The 22,889-nt window shown below is 47.0% G+C and overlaps 1 protein-coding gene across 2 annotated transcripts in view; it reads left to right on the top strand.

Moving 5' to 3' along the window:
- The window catches only part of LOC307088064 (pleckstrin homology domain-containing family G member 1), a 40,575-nt gene extending 19,665 nt beyond the window's left edge, over nucleotides 1-20,910 (top strand). For both annotated transcript variants that reach the window (XM_079753828.1, XM_079753827.1), the window contains exons 3-17: nucleotides 372-472; nucleotides 713-782; nucleotides 4,841-4,887; nucleotides 8,665-8,815; nucleotides 9,667-9,798; nucleotides 11,590-11,772; nucleotides 12,073-12,168; nucleotides 12,700-12,786; nucleotides 13,210-13,243; nucleotides 13,366-13,458; nucleotides 13,547-13,608; nucleotides 14,182-14,373; nucleotides 14,515-14,634; nucleotides 14,816-16,877; nucleotides 18,029-20,910. In XM_079753828.1, coding sequence (XP_079609954.1) covers nucleotides 372-472; nucleotides 713-782; nucleotides 4,841-4,887; nucleotides 8,665-8,815; nucleotides 9,667-9,798; nucleotides 11,590-11,772; nucleotides 12,073-12,168; nucleotides 12,700-12,786; nucleotides 13,210-13,243; nucleotides 13,366-13,458; nucleotides 13,547-13,608; nucleotides 14,182-14,373; nucleotides 14,515-14,634; nucleotides 14,816-16,877; nucleotides 18,029-18,996 — 4,398 coding nt within the window. In that variant the 3' untranslated portion in view covers nucleotides 18,997-20,910. The remainder of the gene's footprint in view (nucleotides 1-371; nucleotides 473-712; nucleotides 783-4,840; nucleotides 4,888-8,664; nucleotides 8,816-9,666; nucleotides 9,799-11,589; nucleotides 11,773-12,072; nucleotides 12,169-12,699; nucleotides 12,787-13,209; nucleotides 13,244-13,365; nucleotides 13,459-13,546; nucleotides 13,609-14,181; nucleotides 14,374-14,514; nucleotides 14,635-14,815; nucleotides 16,878-18,028) is intronic.
- The last annotated feature ends 1,979 nt before the right edge of the window (nucleotides 20,911-22,889 follow it).

Genomic DNA, 22,889 nt, shown 5'->3' with positions numbered 1-22,889 from the left:
TGGCGGCCGTAATAAGGGGGACTGAGAGCTGAGCCCGTGTTTCTCTTGTCATGCTAAACAGACCTACTGCTGACAAATGAAAAGTAAGAAAAAATCCCAAATTTTGCTTCAGCAGCTATTTGTGTTTAAAGCAAAAGCATAATTGGCCTAATTAAAGGTAAATTGCTTTGACTGGGGACCATTTCGTACAATGGCGCTGAAACTAGTGTGTGTGTGAGTGATACAGTCTCTAGTCATACAGTCGCTTTTGAATGAGTGTCAACAATGGGATATTCTTCAACACATTTTGATCTCTCTCTCTCTCTCTCTCTCTCTCTCTCTCTCTCTCTCTCTCTCTCTCTCTCTCTCTCTCTCTCTCTCTCTGATTCTAGGACTACCTGGAGTGTATCAGTAACCAGTCTCGCCTGGCTTTGAACGCTGAGAATAAAGGTTCTCTGTTTGGAAACATCCAGGACATCTACCACTTTAACAGGTACAGTGCAAATCTAGCATATCGTACCATTTACTAATCTGTCAAAAGACAACACTTTAGAAAAATGGTTACCTTACACAATGCAACTCTTTTTGTTGACACACACACTCACCCCACTCACACCCTCACAATAGCAGCAATGACCTATTTCAATATGTGAACATTTGGACTTTCTTCAGAGCAGAGCTCGTGGCCTGACTTTTAATGCAAGTGTGTGTGTGTGTCGCCATGCATTTACAGGGACCTTCTTCATGACCTTGAAAGGTGTAACAAAGACCCTGTGGCCATCGCTGAATGCTTTGTGGCAAAGGTGAGGATAAACACACACACACCTGTGCCCGTTTATCTGACTTTCACTCAAGCGTGAACGTTGAACGTGTTGAAACTTGTCCAAACAGCTGTTTATCCAGAAAAAAACTAAAAACAGGTGTACAAGTGGACGATCTCATAGGCACGGCCATTAACATACACTTAAGACTTACCAACATTGATATCGGATTGAAGATGTGAAGCAGACTGGAGTTATTGCGGTATCAGCTGTATCCAAGTTCCTGCAAACAATGACAGTCCCCTTTCTAATGAGTCAGGACACCCCTTTCAGGGCACGTGCACGCAGTCAAAGATTAAACAGCCAATGAGAGGTGGTCAGGTTATTATTATTATAACGACCCAATGAGACGGGACTCAGTGGAATGTCTCCTGTTTTGGAAGAGTCAACCATTGAGGCAGGAAGGGGAACTTCTGTGGAATTTTAAGGACTCCATGAGGGTAAAACTACATTTCACTAGATCAGCTGCAGGGTGGTTTATAGGCATGCTACAATAACAGGGATGAAAATACATTGCAACAGCATCACTGCTGCCTGAGCATTGTTTGTGCGCACACATATATATATATATATATATATATATACACACACATACACAAACACACACACACACACACACACACACACACACACACACACACACACACACACACACACACACACACACACACACACACACACACACTTTTAAAACAGGATTTGGTCTGGCCGGGTCCCTTGTTTGCATGCTGCTTTCTGGTGTTTGCATTGGGGTTCTTAGCGTTGGCCATGATGCACAGAACAGCAGATTGAACCTATCCTTCTATGGATAACGATTACAACAACAGCCCCCCTTTCCAAAATAGAACAACCACTGTCAATTCTGGAACCCACAAAACAATGCAATTATGGGTATGATCTGAAATCCAACGGAATAAGACTGCACAAACGTGACCTTTTATCTTTGTGATCGGCAGACTTTCAGTTAATCAGAACTTCTGTTCACCCGGACAGGAGTTCCATTAATGATAATATCCGGACTATCTCAAACACACGCAACACCAGCAATTCTGACAGAAAAAACAAGTAATTAAAATGTAACATTCCCGTATTGAAATATAAAAAAATGACTTGACCTGTGTTATGCAATTGGTTGAATTATTATCCAATTGTTTCCAACAGTGTTCAAACTCAGAGAAATAAGTAGATTTGTTCATGGTAATGGTTGATTATATTTGGTCACATTTCATATTTACAGCCCTTTACCACTTAACCTCAGGGGAAACATGCCAGTAATCCAGTTGAGATGTTACTTCTAACACAACGCTCTATTTCATTAGAATCTTATTTGTATAAACAGGACCAAACAAAACTTGCATAGAACTTGAATACATGAACTCTTCCGTGAACATGATTTCTGCTTGAGTCACGTCAGATTTTCAGCAGCAATGGTGGTGAATACAACAACTCCCATTGTCCTTGGCTCATTCAGAATGTCCTCAAACCAAATCTTTTGTTGTTGTTTTGATTTAGAGACCCCTAGTGGCAGAAAAGACTAAATACACCTTTAACTTGTGATTGAATTAAACAGAGTAAAGATATCTTATCTGCTGATCATCTATAAGTCATGTGGAAGAGGTGTGTGTGTGTGTGTGTGTGTGTGTGTGTGTGTGTGTGTGTTTGTGTGTGTGTATGTGTCTGTGTCTGAAGGCACTAATTACAGTGTAAGAAGGTCATAAAGCAGCTGCTGGGTCACCATCCCGGCCAGAGTTTGGAAACAGTTAGTCATCGCTGGAAACCATGAGATCTCCATGGAGACAGGCATCCAGTGGGAGAGCAATGACTAAGGACGTGTGTGTGCACACTTGAGAGAGTCGTGGTTTTGTGAAATGCTTCTATTAATGTCTATCATCATTGGGAATGATTCAGTTCCAGTAGGGACCAGAGGAGTCAGGAGAGTATCTGAAGAATTAGTCACGGTCAGAAGATCCACAGAGCCACAAATTGCTGCTTTAAACCACATGCCTCTTGCACCTGAAAACACACACAGTTTGTAATTCTGCAGGCTTTTAATTGCAACCTCTTCAAAGTGTTCAAAGGATTCACATTCTCTCTCTTTCTTTCTTTCTTTCTTTCTTTCTTTTGATGCTCTGTCCTTCTATGTTGGCTGTAACACTGGACTGAGTCAGCTTTGAGGGCTCTTACTGTAATGGGTCGCTACATGCTCACTGAACCAACTGCAGCTTGTTTGAGCAACAAGATCAGAATGTTCCACTGAACCCCAGATATTAATCGTCATGCAAACACGCCCATGTCACTGTGTCCGGGCCAGTTCTGCTCCTAACAAAGACCTATGATACACAGCCCGTGCAGAATGTCCCCTCTCCCCCTCAGGAACCTTGGACCTGAGCACACAGTAGAGTGAGAAACACAAGGGTAAATCGTAACTTGGGTAACAATTGCTTCCTTTAACATTAAGTTGCCCATCCATAGTTTTCCTTGATAAGCTGATGATGCAGCAGCACCACGTCGGAGCGTTCCCAGGCCCGATTTAGCATATGGCTGTTTCATTCCCATATAGTTCTTATTTGGATTTACAAGGACCACATATTATAAAGCGGGGTTTATTTCAAGGGCTCCTGGCTACTTCAAACCGTGCGTGTGCGCTTGCCATTTGTGCACTTGCGCGCGTGCCAGCCTACAACTTACTAATTCATGTGTTCCTATTCGAGGGCCGTGTGTGTCTTGTGGGTTTAAGGCTCAAGTGCGTGCATGCTGCCTTGGGCTATTGGGAGTGGGTATCAAGTGTTTGTGTCCGTGTGTGTGGGTGTGCGCGTCATCAGAAATCAATGGGGGCACATCTGGTTCAGCTTAGCTGCCGGTCTGCGGCCGCAGACTGCTGGAGACAGGCAGAGTTGTGCTCTTCAATTTAAAGGCGTTCCCACGGAGCACCTCGGCTGCCCAGACCAGGCTCCTACACACGGCCTGGGTGGGTCTGAAGTAGAGGGCTGGGATGGACCATTTCTGTTCTGTCGTGTATCCCTCCGCTCTTGTTTTGTGACACTTTTTCGATAGTACATGTACTGTATGTGGACACTGCAAGCATAACATTCACACACATCCCTCAGTACACTCGGCCCAACACGCATCACATGTTTAGAGAGTGTGTTTGTGTGTGCTAATGACGCCGCCCCCTGTTGTGGTGGTTTGGTACATGATGCTCTGGGAACCCTGCATGTTTATGGCGGCTCTTCCTGTAATAGCTGTTAAACTTCCTGTGTCCGAAGCATCGTATTTATAGCCAGACACAAATCTAATTAGACTCCCTGAGTTACGCAACTGTGTGTGTGTGTGTATGTGTGTGTGTGTGTGTGTGTGTGTGTGTGTGTGTGTGTGTGTCATGGGGGAGAGGGGAGGAGGGTCATGATCAGGCCAAGTAAGAAGCTGGGAGGAGGGAGCAGGGGGACGCTAGAGTCAAATGGAGAAATTAAGAGAGATCCAGAGAAGCTGGGGCCTGAGAAACAAGGAGCAGGACGGAGTCACTGACACAGACGGAGAAGGAGAGACTCTCATTCCAGCTTTGATAAGTCAGGCTGCCACTGATGTCTTTGAAGTACAGAGGGGCTATCGAGGTGAAAAGGGCCTAAATTAATGGGGCGTCGAGGATGTGTGTGTGGGGGTCATTTCCTCTGAACTCCCAGGAACAGGCAGAATGTACAGTTACACACACACTCATCATAAGACTCATCTTTCAGTTCAGTACTAGTAAACGCTGTAGACAAGACTCTTTGTCCGTTGAGACAGACAGACAGACGGACAATGAAGAGTTAATTCTGAACACCTGGCCTCTCGCCCAGGCTACACTGTCCTGCACAGCCCTACTCTACGCACACTTGATCAGACTTGTACAAACTTGGCCTAACTGGGTTGTGCTGCTGCAGGCAATTTTGACACACTGCATTTTTTAAGTAGTTTTGCAATGTCTTGATTTGCTTATTTAGCAAAAACGACCACAGTCAAGGTCAAACTCCTAATGCGTTTGTTTTTTTCCTTTCTGTCAGAGTGAAGAATTCCATATCTACACCCAGTACTGCACCAACTACCCACGGTAAGATTGTGTGTGTGTGTGTGTGTGCGTGCGTGCGTGCGTGCGTGCGTGCGTGTCCGCGTCAGCTCTTCTTCCGTGCCACTCTGTTTCCTTGCAACGGTTTCCAAACAACGTTAGACGCCAGCTTGAATTCAACTGTGTCAGCCTGATGATATCGCAGCCCGGCCGTTAATACAATAAAAAACATTTCTTCCCTGACTCACATTGTCCTCTTTCACCTCCACATACCACGTTCCCAGTGTCTCACCTAGCCCCATCGTGCGCCTCAATTGAAGCCAAAATGACTTGTTGCATAGAAAAGTGTTTACTGTCAGTTTGGCCTCAGGCTTTCTCTCTCACTCTGTCTTTTTATACGGAGCATGTTGACAAAGTTACAGCTCTCACACTGACAGATGGGCGTTATCGTCGTCCCGCTGACAGTACTTACCAGCTGTAATGGTTTATTCCACACTGTCTGATTGCCGTGGCATCAAGCTTTACGGGAGACCTGTGTGGGCGGAGTGTGAGCAGAGAGTGTGTGGGTAGAAATGTATGTATGGGCATGCTAAGCAAAGCCATTAATCTGTAATGCTGGGTACACACTACAGGATAATTTGCCAGATGTTGTGCCTGATATCCCCCTTCCCACTATGGTTACCAAAGCCCAGATTTCTTGATGGATGTAGAGCAAGTTTGACGCTGTCTCCCTGACTTCATCCATAGTTCATTAGGATGTCCGCCATGTTTGTTTACGCTAAAGAAAATTCTTCAATCGCGAGATAGCAATTGCGATTTGCGAGTGTGAGTTGCAGTTTTGAGAATCAGACCTGGGTTGTTGAGGAAGGGAATTGGTTAGTGTGTGGTGTGCTGTGTTGGCCAAATAAGTCACATTAAATGTCAGTCTCATGTATCTTTAGCTGTAATTAGAGGAAACATCTAATTCATCGTCTAGTGTTGACAGGCATAAGTGGCTGCAGTGGTGTATGGTGTATGTGCGACCGTGTGTTGCACACACACAAACAAAGACACAGTTCGTTGAAAAGTTAATCACGTGAGTGTGTGTAGGTTAAGATGTGAGGCTATGCATCAAGATAATATATTCACTATTCACTCCCTCAGGAAACACTCTGAATATTATTAATGTGTTAATAATCTGTAATCGACTGCTAATTTAGTATGTGCGACAAATGTATGTATGTTTTCTGTGTATGCGTGTGTGAACGAATGTGAAGGGCGGTATTGTCAGCTGTTTGAGATGGACTCTCTCACACCCTCACACAGCTGGTGACCCCAGGCAAGGTCACACACACACGCGCAGACAGTAGAAATGGAGGCTGCAGATGTATCTTGGTTTAACTGTGCTCTGAGGTCGGGTTGCCGTTGAAACAATGTAAGGCCTGTGTTGAGTTGAACTGGAATTTAGACGTGCACGTGCACACACACGCAATACACTCCTAGACACATTCTTAAATACATAGTCTTAAATGTCTCCATTTACAACAGCTCACATTCTATGGACCCTATTTTAATGGTTTGAAACGCAAGTGAGAAGCGCCAAACGCAAGTAGCTTTGTGGTCGGTTCTATGGCAATGTTGCTATTTTAGGGTTGGTCTGAAGTAGCCTAATTACCCTCAGGTGTGGTTTGGGCGTAACTTGCAATAAACCAATGAGAGTGCCATCTCCCATCCCCTTTAAAACACACATGATATGCGGTAACTGTGGTTCTATTTAATGATATACGCAATACATTAACAAACATCGTTTCTTACCAGTATTGTATGCATTATCATTATCGACTTGTGTTCCTAATATGCATGAGTCCCCCCGTTAATATACATTGCCATGGACTGTATTATGCGTTACATGTTTAGTTTGCGTGTGTTTAAACAGATGGACGCACACACGCGCGCCCGCATTCATTCATTCTTTTTAACACTCACTCACGGTAAAACAATGTTTTCTCACGATCAAATACTCATCAATCCTAAAAGTTATGGGCTTGTACACGATGTCACAAGTGTGAAATCGTGTACAAGCAAGTGTATGCGCGAGGTGCACAAGCAACATTATGCATGCGCAGTTAAAATAACATCTGAACAACGCGCCACTGACTTTAAGGGCCCTATCTTGCATCTGGCGCAATTGGCTTTCTACACTGACGCATGTGTCGTTGCTAGTTTGCAACTGGCGCAGAGCGTTCTTTTCCCTCCACCGCCACGCGTCGGTAAATTAGGGAATGATCTTGCGCCCAAAGGGGCGGTTCGGCGAAAGGAGGAGGCGTGTTCTGGCGCAAACGTTCCCTGGTGCTATTTTGCAGTTTCAGAAAACAATTGCGCCACAAATCAGGAAATACCTGGTTTAAAGTTAGTGGCGAGTTGTTCAGATGCTATTTTAAGGGCGCATGCATAATGTTGCTTGTGCACCTCGCGCATACACTTGCTTCTCTCATATAGCTAGCCACACATTCTTGGTCAATTATTTGGGAAAGAACAGCTGATACAGCGGTAATAAGTTGTACTTTTACATCAATGCATCTGCAAACACCGTACAGCAAACACATATTTTCTTGACACAGACATCGTGTACAAGCCCATAACTTTTAGGATTGATGAGTATTTGATCGTGAGAAAACATTGTTTTACCGCGAGTGAGTGTTAAAAATGAATGAACGCGGGCGCGCGTGTGTATGTGTAAAATAATTAATGAATGCGGGCGTGCGTGTGTGCGTCCATCTGTTTAAACACACGCAAACTAAACACGTAACGCATAATACAGTCCATGGCAATGTATATTAACGGGGAGACTCATGCATATTAGGAACACAAGTCGATAACGATAATGCATACAATACTGGTAAGAAACGATGTTTGTTAATGTATTCCGTATATCATTGAATAGAACCACAGTTACCGCATATCATATCTGTGTTACGCTTTCTTTGCCGAAATTTATTTGAGGACTCAGTATTTCTGAAGTTGTGGAAGAAAACGCTATTCCATGTGTGAATTAGGCCATATTATTTGGCCATAAACTGAGCCATTTGAAGTTTGAAATTCATGTGGTCATGCATCTGTCTCATCAGAGACTGCAAACGCACTGTCAAAATATCAACTCGTCAGATTCAAATGCGCTCATTACTCTTAAAGGGGATGGGAGATGGCACTCTCATTGGTTTATTGCACGTTACACCCAAACCACACCTACGGGTAATTAGGCTACTTCAGACCAACCCTTTTTAGATTTGCGCCGGGCGCAAGAGTCATTTATATGCCTATAAAATAGCAACATCGCCATAGAACCGCCCACACAGCTACTTGCGCTTGGCGCTTCTCACTTGCGTTTCAGACCGTTAAAATAGGGCCCTAAACTAGATATTTCCTGGTTTGTGGCAGAATTGTTTTCTGAAACTGCAAAATAGCACCAGGGTACGTTTGTGCCAGAACATGCCTCCTCCTTTCGCCGAACCGCCCCTTGGGGCGCAAGATCCTAATTTACAGACGCGTGTCGGTGGAGGGGAAAGAACGCTCTGCGCCAGTTGCAAACTAGCAACGACACATGCGTCAGTGTAGAAAGTCAATTGCGCTGGATGCAAGATAGGGCCCTATGTCTTTATCATCGGTACACACACACACACACACACTTTCATTTTGTGTGTGTGTGTGAAACCCTTGCCTTATATTGAAAGGCTCCATTGGAACGTTCCACATGGATCCTCCACCAAATAACGCTAGCTGAGAGGAGGAGATGGCCTGCCGTCCCCTGTGCTCCTTGTACTGACCTGTGAACCTCCCCCCCAGGTCCGTGGCTGTGCTCACCGAGTGCATGAGGAACAAGGTGTTGGCCAAGTTTTTCCGCGAGCGGCAGGAATCTCTGCGACACGCCCTGCCTCTGGGCTCCTACCTGCTTAAGCCAGTGCAGAGGATCCTCAAGTACCACCTACTGCTGCACGTACGTCTGCTGCCTGCCTGTCTGCCTGTCTGTCTCTATTGCTCGCGTGCAGACACACGCATGCACAAACATGCACAATTTCACTTACGCACACACACATGCACGCACGCACGCACTTTTACCAAATAGATTTTTGTTCTATGCACACCACCAGAGTAATGTAAGCACAGGCAGATGATTGGGTCTCGTGGGTGTAGTTACACTGAAGTGTATTCCCTTGCAAGGAACATTTGCAGTGCTTGTGTGTTTTTGTGTCTTAATGCAGACACACACGTTGATGGATGCCCTCATTTATTCATACAAGTTGCCATATTGCTAATCATAGCCATTACATTGTTTCAAATCCCCTCGGGGAGACATGTTCCGTGTTGTAGTTTGAGTCAATAGCAACGTGTAGCCATGTCGCTGGCTGCAACATGCCACCTGGGTGGCTGCTCCACAAGAAGGACACAGGGTCAAACGGGTTTATTGGGAAATTTGAAGGACAAGGATGTATAGCGATGGTGATCCGTGTTGCCATGTACATCTCCCCAAATATGTGTAGTTACGGCTTGTTTAACCGGTGCAAATCCATAAGTCAATCCATACTCAGCCCTGAGAGTCCAATCAGTCTGACTCGGGGCAAAGTGAGGCTGCTTAAACCAGCAATCCATCACACACACTCCACACAATAGTTGCATGGGTGCTAATAAAGTGCAGATTTGTACCTGGTTCTAATTGAACATCCCTTACATTTATGTGTTTGGCAATTGTCCTCAACCAATCAGAATCTGGCACTCCAAGATCCGCAAATCAGATTGCAGGCTGCAATCCAAATGAGTGAATGAAACATGGGTCTGTGTGCTGTGCAGGAGATAGCCAACCACATGGAGAAGGACACGGAGACCTACGAGGTGGTGCAGGAGGCCATAGACACCATGCAGAGAGTGGCGTGGCACATCAATGACATGAAGAGGAAGCACGAGCACGCCGTGAGGCTGCAGGTATGTCCGTACACACAGGGTTCACTTGTCCCAGCGAGCAGGTAGGAAGCCATCAGGAGGAGATTAGTCTCAGATCCAGCAGTCTGGCTACGCTTTAGCAAGCATCATGGGAAGAGTGCGCAGAGCATTAGCCTCGTTACCTGTTTCGAAATCAGAATCAGAAATTACTCTTATTACATCTTATTACAATTCTTAGGCTTGCTTCCTCAACAGCCACATAGCAGCAACAATATAAGCAACAAGATAAAGTAAATAAAGTAAAAAATAAAAATAAGTAGCAGCATAGATCACAATAATTAATAATAACAAAATAAGTAATAAGATAAATAAAACAGTGTTAAAAAGTAATGATAAGTAATGAGGTGTACTGTAAAGTGTAAGTGTAAAGTGTTCGATATGGAGATAAAGTCAGGCATGTGAGTGGCTGAAGCTCTCAGGGTTTTTTCATGTCTACATGGTGTTGAATTCAAACATTTAAAGGTATTCTAGGAAGCTTGGTGTCCAGACAGATTTTTTCAGCTTAACTTCCCACTGGAAATCCAATGATGCGCTTACAAATAACTGCATCCAGCCACCCATTGGTCGAAACAAATATGAAACAAAAGAAAGTCTGTCATTATTAAACCAAACTGAAACAGTTCTAGACTACGCAGAACGTATCCCAATGATGAGTGGGACACTAATACATAAATTAAATGAAAGCAAAATAGTAAATAATTGTCAGCGTATAAGTTCCTGCCGGTTATGGTGAATGCCTTATGGTAGGTGGCCCCTGCAGAACCAAAATGCTATGCAGCCACATCCCCACACACACTTGGCTCAGGCAGAATGTGGACAAATCTTGTTTTTCGCATTTCCTACTCAAATACTAGTGCAACCAAATTCCTACAGGACTGAAACCCAAGTGGAACAAGTCGTGTTTTGTTTAGAAGTAAACTGCCTCTTTGGCGGCGGTGGGCCTTGAGAGCGCCCCGGCCATCTAACCGTGTGGTTTCTCCCTCATTCCTGTTATTAAAAAGGGACATTTTTACATCCTTAGGCTCCTCCAATGGCCCCCTTCTTTATAGGATTCAGTTTGAGGAACACGTTATGTGCTTGCCAGGTTTGAATAAGCCTCCCTTTTAACCCATCCCCCATCAATCCTGCATTGCCCTGGCTCTACCGCGGGCCGAGGTCAGTCCTGGACGAGGACATGAAAGGAGAAGTGTTGTTTTAATCAACAGGGAGGCTGACAACGCTGCCATGAGTGCAGGAATGGATCTTTGGAATAATGTCTCCTGGATCTTGGGAAGAGATCACGCAGCCTCCGTTGTTTTCCATGTAACCGGATGGTCTGTGTTTCGCAGCATAACAAGACAGCTTCTTCTGGTATCTTCCACTGTTTGATCTCGGCTACATTTCACTCAGGCTTTTTATCTGTGTGCGGTAACACTTATACAAAATACAGAAAAATACAGTTCAGTTCGATATGTAATGAGTGGAAAAACCCAGCCTTGCAACATCCAAGCTCTGTGTGCTTACCTCCGTTAAAACAATACTATTCTGTTTATTGCTGGGTGGGATTTGTTGGGATATTGCCGTGATATGATGGTATGTACATCTTTTCAACTTGCAAGTCACAAATGATTAGAAAGTAATGGCAGCTTGGTAACAATCAATAATAACCAAACTCCTAGAAAGAAGTGGATATAATTGGTTTAATGGGTTGATGTAGGACACACAGGCAGAGAAGACAGACATTGGAGGGGTCACCCTTTTTAAAGCTTACCCCCCCCCCCCCCCTCCCTGCAGGAGATCCAGAGCCTGCTGACCAACTGGAAGGGCCCTGATCTGATTGGCTATGGAGAGCTGGTCCTGGAGGGCACCTTCCGGCTGCAGCGAGCCAAGAATGAGAGGACCCTGTTCCTGTTCGACAAGCTACTCCTGGTCACCAAGAAGAGGGAGGAGACGTACACGTATAAGGCTCACATCCTGGTGGGTCCCCTGGTCCCACACACACTAGTGTGTATCCACTCAAGTGACCATTTTACCCATTACAACTGCTGGTAACCATTCAGGGTAGCCTTGGACATCAATGTTTTAGACTGGACTTCGACATTTTAAACTGGACTATCTTTGTCTTGTACTCATATGTTTTCTGTCTCGCGTGTCTTCAATGCACCGTACCAGTGTACCGTGCAAACAAAGCATCTAACGGGAAAATGAAGTTTGAATTTGAAGTGAATTTGATCTGGTTGTCTGACGGCTCTCTGCTTTCTGCCCCTCTACTGCTAGTGCTGTAACCTGATGCTGGTGGAGATCATTCCCAAGGAGCCGCTAAGCTTCAGTGTGTTCCACTACAAGAACCCCAAACTCCAACACACAGTGCAGGTACAGCAGAGTTGGGAACTTGCAACAGGGCACGTTACAAGCTCCAGCGACTTGACTTTGAGGCCCTGCTTTGAATAACCTTGTCAGATTGTGTGTTCCCATTACCTGTTGCATTCCTACATCGTCCAATGGGGTTAGTTGACAGTTTTTCAATAGACTTGGTTTGTTGGCCTGATGATAGGGTGTGCAATCACTTTATCTTTGGGCGTAGGATGAAGGGCGGTTGCATCGATTGTCCCGTCTGTGTTTTGGTTTTAAACTGTAAAACCCAGGTCAGCATGAAGCGATGGTGACGGTGACTGCTTCTATTCAGGTGTCTGGACGTTCCCTAGACATAAACGCTGGCACATTCTGACTTCTTAGCATGAACAGACATTGTTTCGCGAACTACTGTGTTTGTTGAGATGTTTTTGTGCAGGCAAAGAACAAGGGCCTACCTCAACTATTTGACATCTCTCATCGTCTAATTCCACCTACTTCGAGTTTTGCATCTATAACCGTTGTGTGTGTGCTGTCTGTCTCTGCCTCCAGGCCAAGTCCCAGCAGGACAAACGCATGTGGATCCTGCACCTGAAGAGGCTCATATTGGAGAACCATCCGGCCAAGATCCCAGCCAAGGTGAGAACCACGCACCCACTCACTCACTCACTCACTCACTCACTCACTCACTCACTCACTCACTCACTCACTCACTCACGTAAGCTTTCCTCGCTGATGTTATGAACAAAGAGTGGAATGTTCTGTAACTTTCCTATTATTTCTTCTTGTATGCCATATATAATGCCTCCCTATCTGCATTTAATTCCTTCCTCACAATCACTCTGGTCATATGTCGGTCCCCAGCAGACGCTGGGGAAAATACAACATTTCTGAGAGGAGTCATTGTAGTGATGGACATGGGGATTACTTGTAGTGCTTTTGTTTTGGTCAAGAAATACAAAGAAACATGTGCTCTAGTGCCACCTAGTGTCAAAATGGCGTATCACCTTTAAGAATTCTCTACTCATACTCTAACCATGGTTTCCATCTCTTTTATTCCAGGCCAAGCAAGCCATTCTGGAGATGGATGCTATGCGTAAGTGCACTTCAAGTCAGATCATCAATAAACAATGAATGGCATTGATTGTGCAGCATACACGCCCTTTAAATGTGGATTGTTGGTTTGTTTACCTGTGCGGTGTGCGTGCCTCTCTCCAGACCACCCAGGGTTTCACTACAGCCCGGACGGGGAGAAGAAGGCCTCGCCTCAGACCAGGGACGGCCCATCCCCCCGACGGGCCCGGCGGAAGGGTAGGACACACTCCTTCAGACCAGTGGCAGTGTATCGCTCATACAGCTACTGTCCAACCAATGACTGACTCTATGTGTCTCTCTGCAGAGCCTCTGTCTAAAGTACCGAAGAACGGCAAGCAGAGCGGCCCCAACACCGAGGGCCAGAAGGTACGTTGTGAGGGGCCACACACTGGGGTTTGGGATTTTAACAATGGACACTACATCGTGGTTGTATAAATCATGATGTGTCCAAGTCAATACCGGCTCAAAATATGTCTCTCGTTATAAGCACTTGTTGATGTAGGTTGACCCTGTTGACCTACCCATGTAAGTTGATAGTCGAACCTACCAACACTAGGTTAGGAACAGCAAGCTAGTGAAGGTCATCATTTATAAGTAGTTTGTTACTTAAACATGCCTAGTAGCCTTATATTGGACTTTTTAATGGGTTTATTAGGTATACAACAGGAATGGGGAACAACAGTGGTAAGAAGATTATTGTTTCCCCCCTGTGGCAGAATAGAGCACAGCAGCTCATGGCATGTTGGAAACAGACTGATAAGATGCGGCTCACTTAATTAAAAGAGTTGCTAACCCTTTAAACGGGTAAACCGCAAAAAGCAATGTTATAAATATAGAGGTATCGCCAAATCCTACTACACATAAACATATTCACACCATTGCAGAGAAACATGAAAAACCAATGTTGACATTGGTCTTTATAAACTTTGTCCATCCCAGCGGACCAGTCTAGGAGCCACCCTGCTCTCCCCGGTGTCCCAGCTGGCCCTGGGCACGATTGGACGCAGCCGCAGCCTCATCAACCAATCCCAAGAGTCCCTGGACCCATGTAACAACTTCGAACACAGCGACAGAGAGGAAGGGGAGGAGCCTCACCAGCAGGACGCTGACGACGAGGACGACAGTGGCCTGGTGAGCCAATCTGGGCCGCAATCTAGCCAATCTGCTGTCACATGCCTTGATGTCAATTGTGTAAACACATTAACCATTGAAAGCTATTTCTCGGTCTTTTGTGTCATCGTCCATCTTTGAACTCCACGTCGCTGTGTTCAGGGCGGTGCGAAGAGGCTGCGGGTCCCTGGCAAGAGCAGCAGGAAGAGGCTGAACCCTCAGGCTTCTGTGGACAGCATAGACCAGTGGAAGTCCTTCAACATGAGTCCCTCAGACCTACAGGTAGGCACCCGCAGAGTCAGCGGAATGCCAAAGATTATCATGTAGCCTGATAGGAGACATGTATATACAGTGATATCAGTGGTAATATCAGAGGAGTTGATATCTTGTCTATCATAATGTATACAGTGATATCAGTGCCCCCATGTGTTGACCTCCCCGTGTGTCCCCTTGGCGTGTGCAGAGGGCCCGGGACTGTCTGGTCCGAGAGGGCAGCCACCACCCGCCCCTCCTCCGGACGCCCAACGTGAGCGAGGAGCCCGCCGAGTCTCCTGCCCCGGCGCAGACGGCCCCGGGAGACCAGCACCAGGTCCGCAACATCTGGGCGGACCACCGCGCCCGCCGGGCCATGTTCCCCACCCGCCAGCGCACCATGCAGCCCGACGACGACGAGGACATCTACCAGATGTTCGTGCCCACCGAGGCCGGCGGCCCCGAGCCCGAGACCCCCCCAGCGGCGGGCCCTGAGGCGCCCTCGTCGCCCTCGTCCGCTCGGCCCTGCAGCTGGCACGTGGAGCAGGTGCCCACGGTGCAGGTGGACCCCCCGCCGGGCGGCCCCGGCCAGCTGCTGCGCCGGGCCAGCAGCGCGGGGGAGAAGGGCAGCGAGCCCAGGCCCCCCGGGACGCCCACGGAGGGGGCCCTCCACACCGAGTCGTCCAGCAATGACATCTCGGGGTCGTCTTCGGCCGAGCAGCTGACCGTGGACGACATCGACAACGTCTACGACAACATCAGCTACGAGGACCTGAAGAGCATGGGGCTGGTCCGAAGGGACGAGGAGTGGAGCCCCTCACGGAGAGACTTGTCTATAGACAAATGGGCCTCCAGCAGTAAGGCGGCCACTGGCATTCCAGCAACACCTGGAACACTGCCCGCAACACCTGGAACACTGCCCGCAACACCTGGAACACTGCCCGCAACACCTGGAACACTGCCCGCAACACCTGGAACACTGCCCGCAACACCTGGAACACTGCCCGCAACACCTGGAACAATACCAAGCAAATCGGGGACACATGCCGCTCAAGACGGTGTTGCTTGTAGTCCAAGTGCCGCAGAGTCTTTAAAGGAACCTGGCAAACCCTCAGAGAGCAACAGCTCCCAGGACGGGAAGCCCTGCGAGCTGAAGATAGTGGAGGAGGAAAACATCTACGACACCCTCTGCTTCAGGGAGCCTCCCAGAGCAGAGCTCCGGGGCAGCACTGAGTGGGTCGTGCAGCAGCAGCAGCAGCAGCAGCAGCAGCAGCAGCAGCAGCAGCAACAGCAGGGGGGCGCTCTGTTGGCCTCTGAGCCAGAGTTCAGCGACGGCCTGGGGGGTTTTGTGTCCGAGGAGAGCCTCCATTTCGGGGAAGATGAGGGACTGGACGCCTCTGGCACGATACGGTGCTCCTCTGAGCCTGACTACTCCTCCTCGTCTGCGTCTGAGTGCTTCGTCCAGCGCTCGCGCACCGGCGACAAGATGTCCGAGAGGGTGGACGAGATCTGGAACGACCTGGAGAACTACATCAAGGTCAACGAGAAGAAGGCGGACAGACTGCCGGCCGCCTTCCCGGTGGGCTCGGGGGAGGCGCACATGTGGCCCTCCTCCGCCGAGAGCAGCCCCAACAGGACCGCTCCAGCCTCCAGCGGGGTGGTCACACAGAGTGGCTCTGCCACCAGGAGCCCCCCAGCCCAGCACCTGGAACCCCCAGTCACCTCCACGGCGGCCACGCCCTCCTTCACCATCCCCATCATCAACCTCCCCGACCCCCTCTGTGAGGACCCCTCTGAGGAGCGGGCTGAGGCAGAGGAGTGCCCCGCCCCGGCCCCGCCCGCCGCTCCAGAGCCGGCCCCAGGCACGGTCAAGAGCATCCGCAGTCGCCTAGCCCGCCTGAGCAGCGGCAGCTTCCGGCTGGAGGACGACGCGCTGGTGGAGCTGCCCACGCGGCCCGCCACCAGGGAGTGCCAGCTCCAGGACCTGCACAGCCTGTTCCCTGGGGAGCTGGCCGGCCTGGGCTCCCCGCTGGCCTCCTCCTCACTGCTGCTGGGTGAGTCGGTGGACTTCCCCCTGGACCTCATGGACAAGACCAAGAACCGCGTGTTCCTCATGGCCCGGCAGTACAGCCAGAAGATCAAGAAGGCCAACCAGCTGCTGCGCATGAGGAGCATGGACCCGGGAGACGCATGCGGTCGCTCAAGGGACGAGAAGAGGCAGATGGACCTGGCCGCCATCCTGGAAGAGAAGAAGCAGGGAGGCGCCGCCATTGGTAACGTGGACGTCTTGTTATGTAGCCACATTCACAGTTTGGGTTAAACCAGTGGTTCTCAACCTTTTTTGACCAAACGCCCCCCTGACCTTACCCTGATCCTCTGCCCCCCCCACCCCCCCAACAACCCCACTCACACTCGTGTTATATTGCTTAAAGGTGTCAATGCATCGTTTTTGACACCTGAGAGAGAGAGAGAGAGAGAGAGAGAGAGAGAGAGAGAGAGAGAGAGAGAGAGAGAGAGAGAGAGAGAGAGAGAGAGAGAGAGAGAGAGAGAGAGAGAGAGAGAGAGAGAGAGAGAGAGAGAGAGAGAGAGAGAGAGAGAGAGAGAGAGAGAGAGATGGATTGAACATTCATTCACCGTGAGCAGCGACACCCCGCGGCCCGGGCACCGTGACCTTGGGCACCACGACCGTGGCCACGGCAATCCCGCGACTCCCACCGTGCCCCTTGAACGAATGAATGAATGGCCCGGGAACCGCGGGCACCACAGCCCGGGCAACGCGGGCACTGCGAAAACAGATCGCGTGCAGGGGCCTAATTAGGCCTACATATTTTGTATTTGAAATGCAACGGTCTTTTCGTGGAGACTACGCTCAGAGCAGCTGGAACTGAACAACAGCAAGAGGAAGGCGGAAAACGTTATTTTTCGGCCATGTTTGATTTTGTTGTGTTGGTTATTGAACTGTTAACCCGCGAACTTGGGTTATGTTTATCAGCGTTAGAGATCATGACGATATATGTAGGGAGTCCGGGCGTGTGCGGTCTGAACCGCGCTGTATGACCACTGTTCCACTGCGCATAGACAGTAACAAGCAGCTGAGACGGTAGAGGGGTTAGAAACCAATAAATGAAAATAGTCTATTTATTTCAGGTGGCTGATTTTTTTCAGCAAAAGAAATTGAAAACCATGAAAGTTCCCCCCAAAAAATGGAAAAACAAAATCACGTTCCCAGCGCCCCCCTAGGTTGTGCGAACGCCCCCCAAGGGGCGGTACCTCCCCCGTTGAGAAACCATGGGTTAAACTATGTGGAGGGTGAGATGGTGTAGGATACAGTTGCATAATATTGTTATTTTGCAGTAATATTTCCGTGGGGTTCAGTAGAACATATGTATCGTATTGATCATTCCTTCTTGTGACACTCTTCCAGGTGCCAGGATAGCGGAGTATTCCCACCTGTACGACCAGGTCATGTTCCCACCTGGGACCAGCGGCCACGCCTCCCCCTCCCGCCACCCCGGCCTGCCCTCCTCCCCCTCCATGCCCGAGCGCTCCCTGGAGGACGACTGGCTCCACTCCACCTACAGCAACGGAGAGCTGGCCAGCTTCGTGGCCTGGCCCAACGAGATGGCCTCCGCCCGGGCCTCCTCCACCCCCCAGCTCCGCCTCAGCCCGGCCTGCTCCGTACCGGCCCTGAAGACCCAGCCCGGCCCCCCCGCCCTCGCCAGCCCCCAGAGGTGGAGCAGCTGCATGTCGGCGCCCAGCGAGAAAGAGGAGGAGCACGTGTACAGCACCATCAAGAGAGACCCCCCCGCCGCCGAATCCGCAAAGACCCCCGAGCACAGCCGCTGTCGCTCCACCGGCTCCCTGGGAGACCGGGACCAGGAAGGGAGGAACCTGCCGGAGCATGGCTTCGGGGACTCTCTCCCGGCCCGACACACGGTGGGCCCCACCCGCCCCCTGCTGAGCTGGGCCGGGCGCCAGAGCAGCCTCCCGGAGCAGGGCGAGCTGCGGCGGTCCGGGCTCACCCTGCAGGACCGCCAGCAGGTGGTGGTCCTCCACCGCCAGTCGGCCCTCAGCATCCTGGCCGCCACCCACAACTACCTGGCCAACTTCAAGGATGACGGCGACGACGACGACGACTACGTGGAGATCCGCTCGGAGGACGAGTGTGAGGGAGAGCGGAGCGGCGGGGGGGAGGCACCGCAGAGCGGGGGCGGACCCGTCCAGTCGCAGAGCCTGCCCTGCACGCCGGTGCGCTCCTGCCAGCCGCTGAGCTCGGTGGGGCGGGAGAACCTGGAGAGGTACCTGTGGAGCGAGCCCCAGGAGAACCAGCCCACCCTGGGCCGGGCGCTGAGGGAGAAGTTCCAGTGTCTGAGCTCCAGCAGCTTCGCCTGAGGCTGTATCACGAGCTGTGTTACCCAACCGGCAGTACTGCATCACCATCAGCTGGGCCTCCGAGCTTGTGCAGATGCCAAAATATAGAGAAGGACAAAGAACAAACTAAACTTACACTTTAAAAAGCAATCTCTTAAATTATATATTTGCCGTTTCCTCCTAGTGCAAACCCAACGACTGCAATAACTGCCTTCTTACCGTTGTCCTAACATGCAGTTAAAGAATCTTGCGTGCGATAGCATGTGAGCTGCTTCTGCATCCATCCAGATCTTTATGCATGTTTCACAGATCTAAATAAACAAAGCGGTTCAAGAGATTACGCCCTAATCTTATAAAGAAGCTATTCAGTCTTTCTGACGCATCAAGTGCTTCCGCTATAGATTGTTATTGGTACAGCCCAATGGTATTTTGTCCACTGCAGTCTACACAGGGTTATAGCCAGGAAAGGTGGACTAATTGACTGAATGTGCATCATTGTAAAAACACCCCTCCATTATTTATTATTCACATTTTAAAAGAACTTAACTGAAGCATTCATGATCTTGCTTCCTAGCAAGTATTGAATCTTTTGATTTATTTCTTTTTAAAGCAATTCTTTTAAACTACCAATAAGGTTATTTTAACTGTATTTACATTACTAGTTAACCTTAACCTGTGTAATAGAAATGATCCACGTAACTTGTTTTCAGTTGTTTCATGCCTATTAAACAATTCTGAACAGGCAGCTTTCCTAAATATGCAGTTACATATTTGCTTAGGCTGGATGTGTGGCAGCACCAACATAAAGTTTTAATTTTTTAGGAAAAGCCAACTTAAAAGGAAGGACCTAAAAAGAGTTGTTTATAATGAGATCCTTCGGATTTGAATATCACCGGACATCGGGCTCGTACAAAGCTTTGGTCATTTTGAGGTTACTGCGTTTTCTCCTCACCGTGTTGGCCACATGCTTCTCATTCAGGCCCAGATCCATTTTGGGTATTGTTGAGGAGCCATAGGACCTAATTTGCAGTCAGTCTGCAGAATAGTTCTTAACCATATGTGTCATCCGTGGTGATGTAGAATGTACGTGCATCTCACAATCGGGTGTTATTTAAAACCCATTCATTTCAAAAACCTGTGTTACACGAGGGACCATGGAGAAACGTGTTGCACGCAAGACGGAATGGAAGAAAAATGCAGTACTGTATTTGGTGTATTTTATTTTATTATTTAGTTTACTTCATGGGACACTCCCTACTGTCACGCTACTGGTATTAAATCAAACTACCCCCCCCCTTTCACTCCACTCCCCACGAGACTTGAAGTCATCAATGTCAGTCAACTAAATGTCACATCACAATTTAGACTCACTAGCTACGTTCTTGCTTTTTTTTTGTTTTTATTTGACCCACAACGGTTATAACACCCACTTGGTTTCAATGTTCATTTGGGGAAAAGAAAACTTGAAATCGCTTTGTAAATGAAAGTACTATATATTTATTAAAATGGTGAAATTTGGGTTTCAGAGCGTACACTAAATTTGCTTCAAATACTGTGAATATTTCAGTAAAGATTCTATTTTGCGCGCTGCACAAATCCAGTTTGTTGAAAAAGACTGCTTTAGAATGTTAGAATGCAACCAATTGCTCGTTCATATCACAAACCAGTTCCATCATAGTCCAGTAAAATGAAGTTTATTCCTTGTTATGCCTTTTTGTATTTTATTTTCACAGGTGGTGATTTACTGTCCTCATTGGCTCTTTTTTGCACTTTCCTTTGTATTTAGATGGATTTGTTTTTCTTGTAAACACTTTGTAAAGATGTACATTTTAGGAGAGTTCTTCATGTATGTTATAGTTATGCTTTATGAGGCTTTAATGTTTTAAGTTATGTGTACTGTATTTTTTTAACTGCCTAGCTCAAGGAAACATTGTACTGGAGGTAATAAATACATTTAAATTAAAATACTTAAATGTTTTAGTCCTTTACCTTTAATTTTCTTTATTTACTGATAATGAGGCTTTCCACTGTCAATCCTGCTGGAAACTGCTCGCACTATGTGCAAGTCTATACTGTTGACAGGCTTAGGTAGGCCTACAAGCTCATTGCATTTGCAAACATCAGAACAAAAGAACATTTGAACCTCCTATACTGACCTCCATTTAAAAAATGGAAGAATAGGCTTTCAACTTTAAACGGATATATTTATTTTAATATCATGCATTTGAAATATTGAACGACAATATAATTCAATGCCTGCCCTTTATTTTGCCTGTATATAGTATTCAAATGTTAACCTTTTAATAATAATTTAGATTTAATTATGATAGGTTACCATATTGTTTTTACTTTGATCTTGCCATTTTCTAAAATGAATTAGGGCATCTACCGTGAGCACTGAGTGAGCATATATTAAAACAAATCTACACTCACAATAAACGGCAATTCAAATTGTAACAAATATAAATATGATAAAATACAATGATTTTAACAGATTATTCTGGATGTTAAGTGTCCACTCCTCAACCAGTTTACAACATTGGAATGATTTTCCCTCTATATTATACTCTCGTATTACGGATCCCTTGAGGGACCTACATAGAAGTTACAATAAAAATCGATGCTATATAGGATTTGGAAAAATATATACTCAAAAAAAAGAAAACCAAGCTGTGAAAAAAAATATGCAGTATTCATTTTTTATCTTTGGGCTAAAAAACAACAACCTGTAGGGTAAGACGGCAAAAAAAAATCCACTTTCCTTGACAGCGGTCAATTAAACTTAGCAACGGTGAATTTATCAAATATAGTTCACCGCCGCAAGTTGTGAAGGGCCCATGCAAGTGAACGGAGATATATATATAAATGACCCTGCAGGGAATTTTTTTAACCATGCCGTTTTTTCCTTCGCTGCAATAAAAAGTTTCACTCTTTTCATCCCACTTTCTTTTTTTAATTTCTTTTTTTTCTTTTATGCACGTCCGTACATACATATATGATCTACACTAAATATAAACCCAAGAAATATATGAATAACACACATATCCATAGAAACCAAATTTAATTAAACCGTCATTTTATTTTTTTCATGAAAAATCACAGCAACAGCGGTTACGAAAATATAGCTGCGAGCAGCAATGTGGGGGTCAAGCAGAATAGGACTCCATAAACGACTTTTGCTGGACAGACGTAATCGGCTAGGTGGCTACATGATGACCGTCTCGGTAATTAGTAATAACGGCAGCTGGTGGAATGAACTAGAGCATTATGCGACTACGCGTCAATGTTTACAAAATGGAAAAATGACCCCACCTAGTGGTAAGGGCGCATTATCGTCTGCCTGTCAGAACAAATCACACAAATACATAGGGGTATTCGGAACAATATCCCTAACAGAGACACAATGTATACAAGCATCCCTTGTGGAGGTGGTTCATGAAGCATCTAACCCAGTAAGAATTGCAGTTTATATTGTAAGTGGGCGGAATGGTAAATAAAGTCATTGTTGCATTATACATGCAGTACCGCTTGTCGCCACACGAGTGGAGTGTCTACCCTTTAATGAGCGCTGTTGAGCGCAACTAACATTGATCTAAATTAAGTAGTGTTCTTATTGTATGATATATGTCAGATTGACATGATTGTTTAATATGATTGATATGTTATCAGTTTTATATAACACAGTATATGATCACCCTGATAAAATGCATACGATTAGATATAATTTTACTGACAATGAAAGCTATTGGCAAATGGTTATCACAATGAAAATACATTGAAGTTGCTTTCTAAGGGCTGGAATAGACTTGCTGCTAACAACGCCCCCCTAGAGGTCAAATGACACCGAATTATTTTGGCATCATCAGGATAGGGTCATAAAACTCTGAGCCAAGTTTGGTTTGGATACATGAAGG

Source organism: Pollachius pollachius, assembly GCF_949987615.1.
Source record: "Pollachius pollachius genome assembly, chromosome: 16".
In the NCBI taxonomy this organism is placed as follows: Eukaryota; Metazoa; Chordata; class Actinopteri; order Gadiformes; family Gadidae; genus Pollachius; species Pollachius pollachius.
Note: the sequence above shows the minus strand (reverse complement) of the source record. Positions and strands in the feature narration are given on the sequence as shown.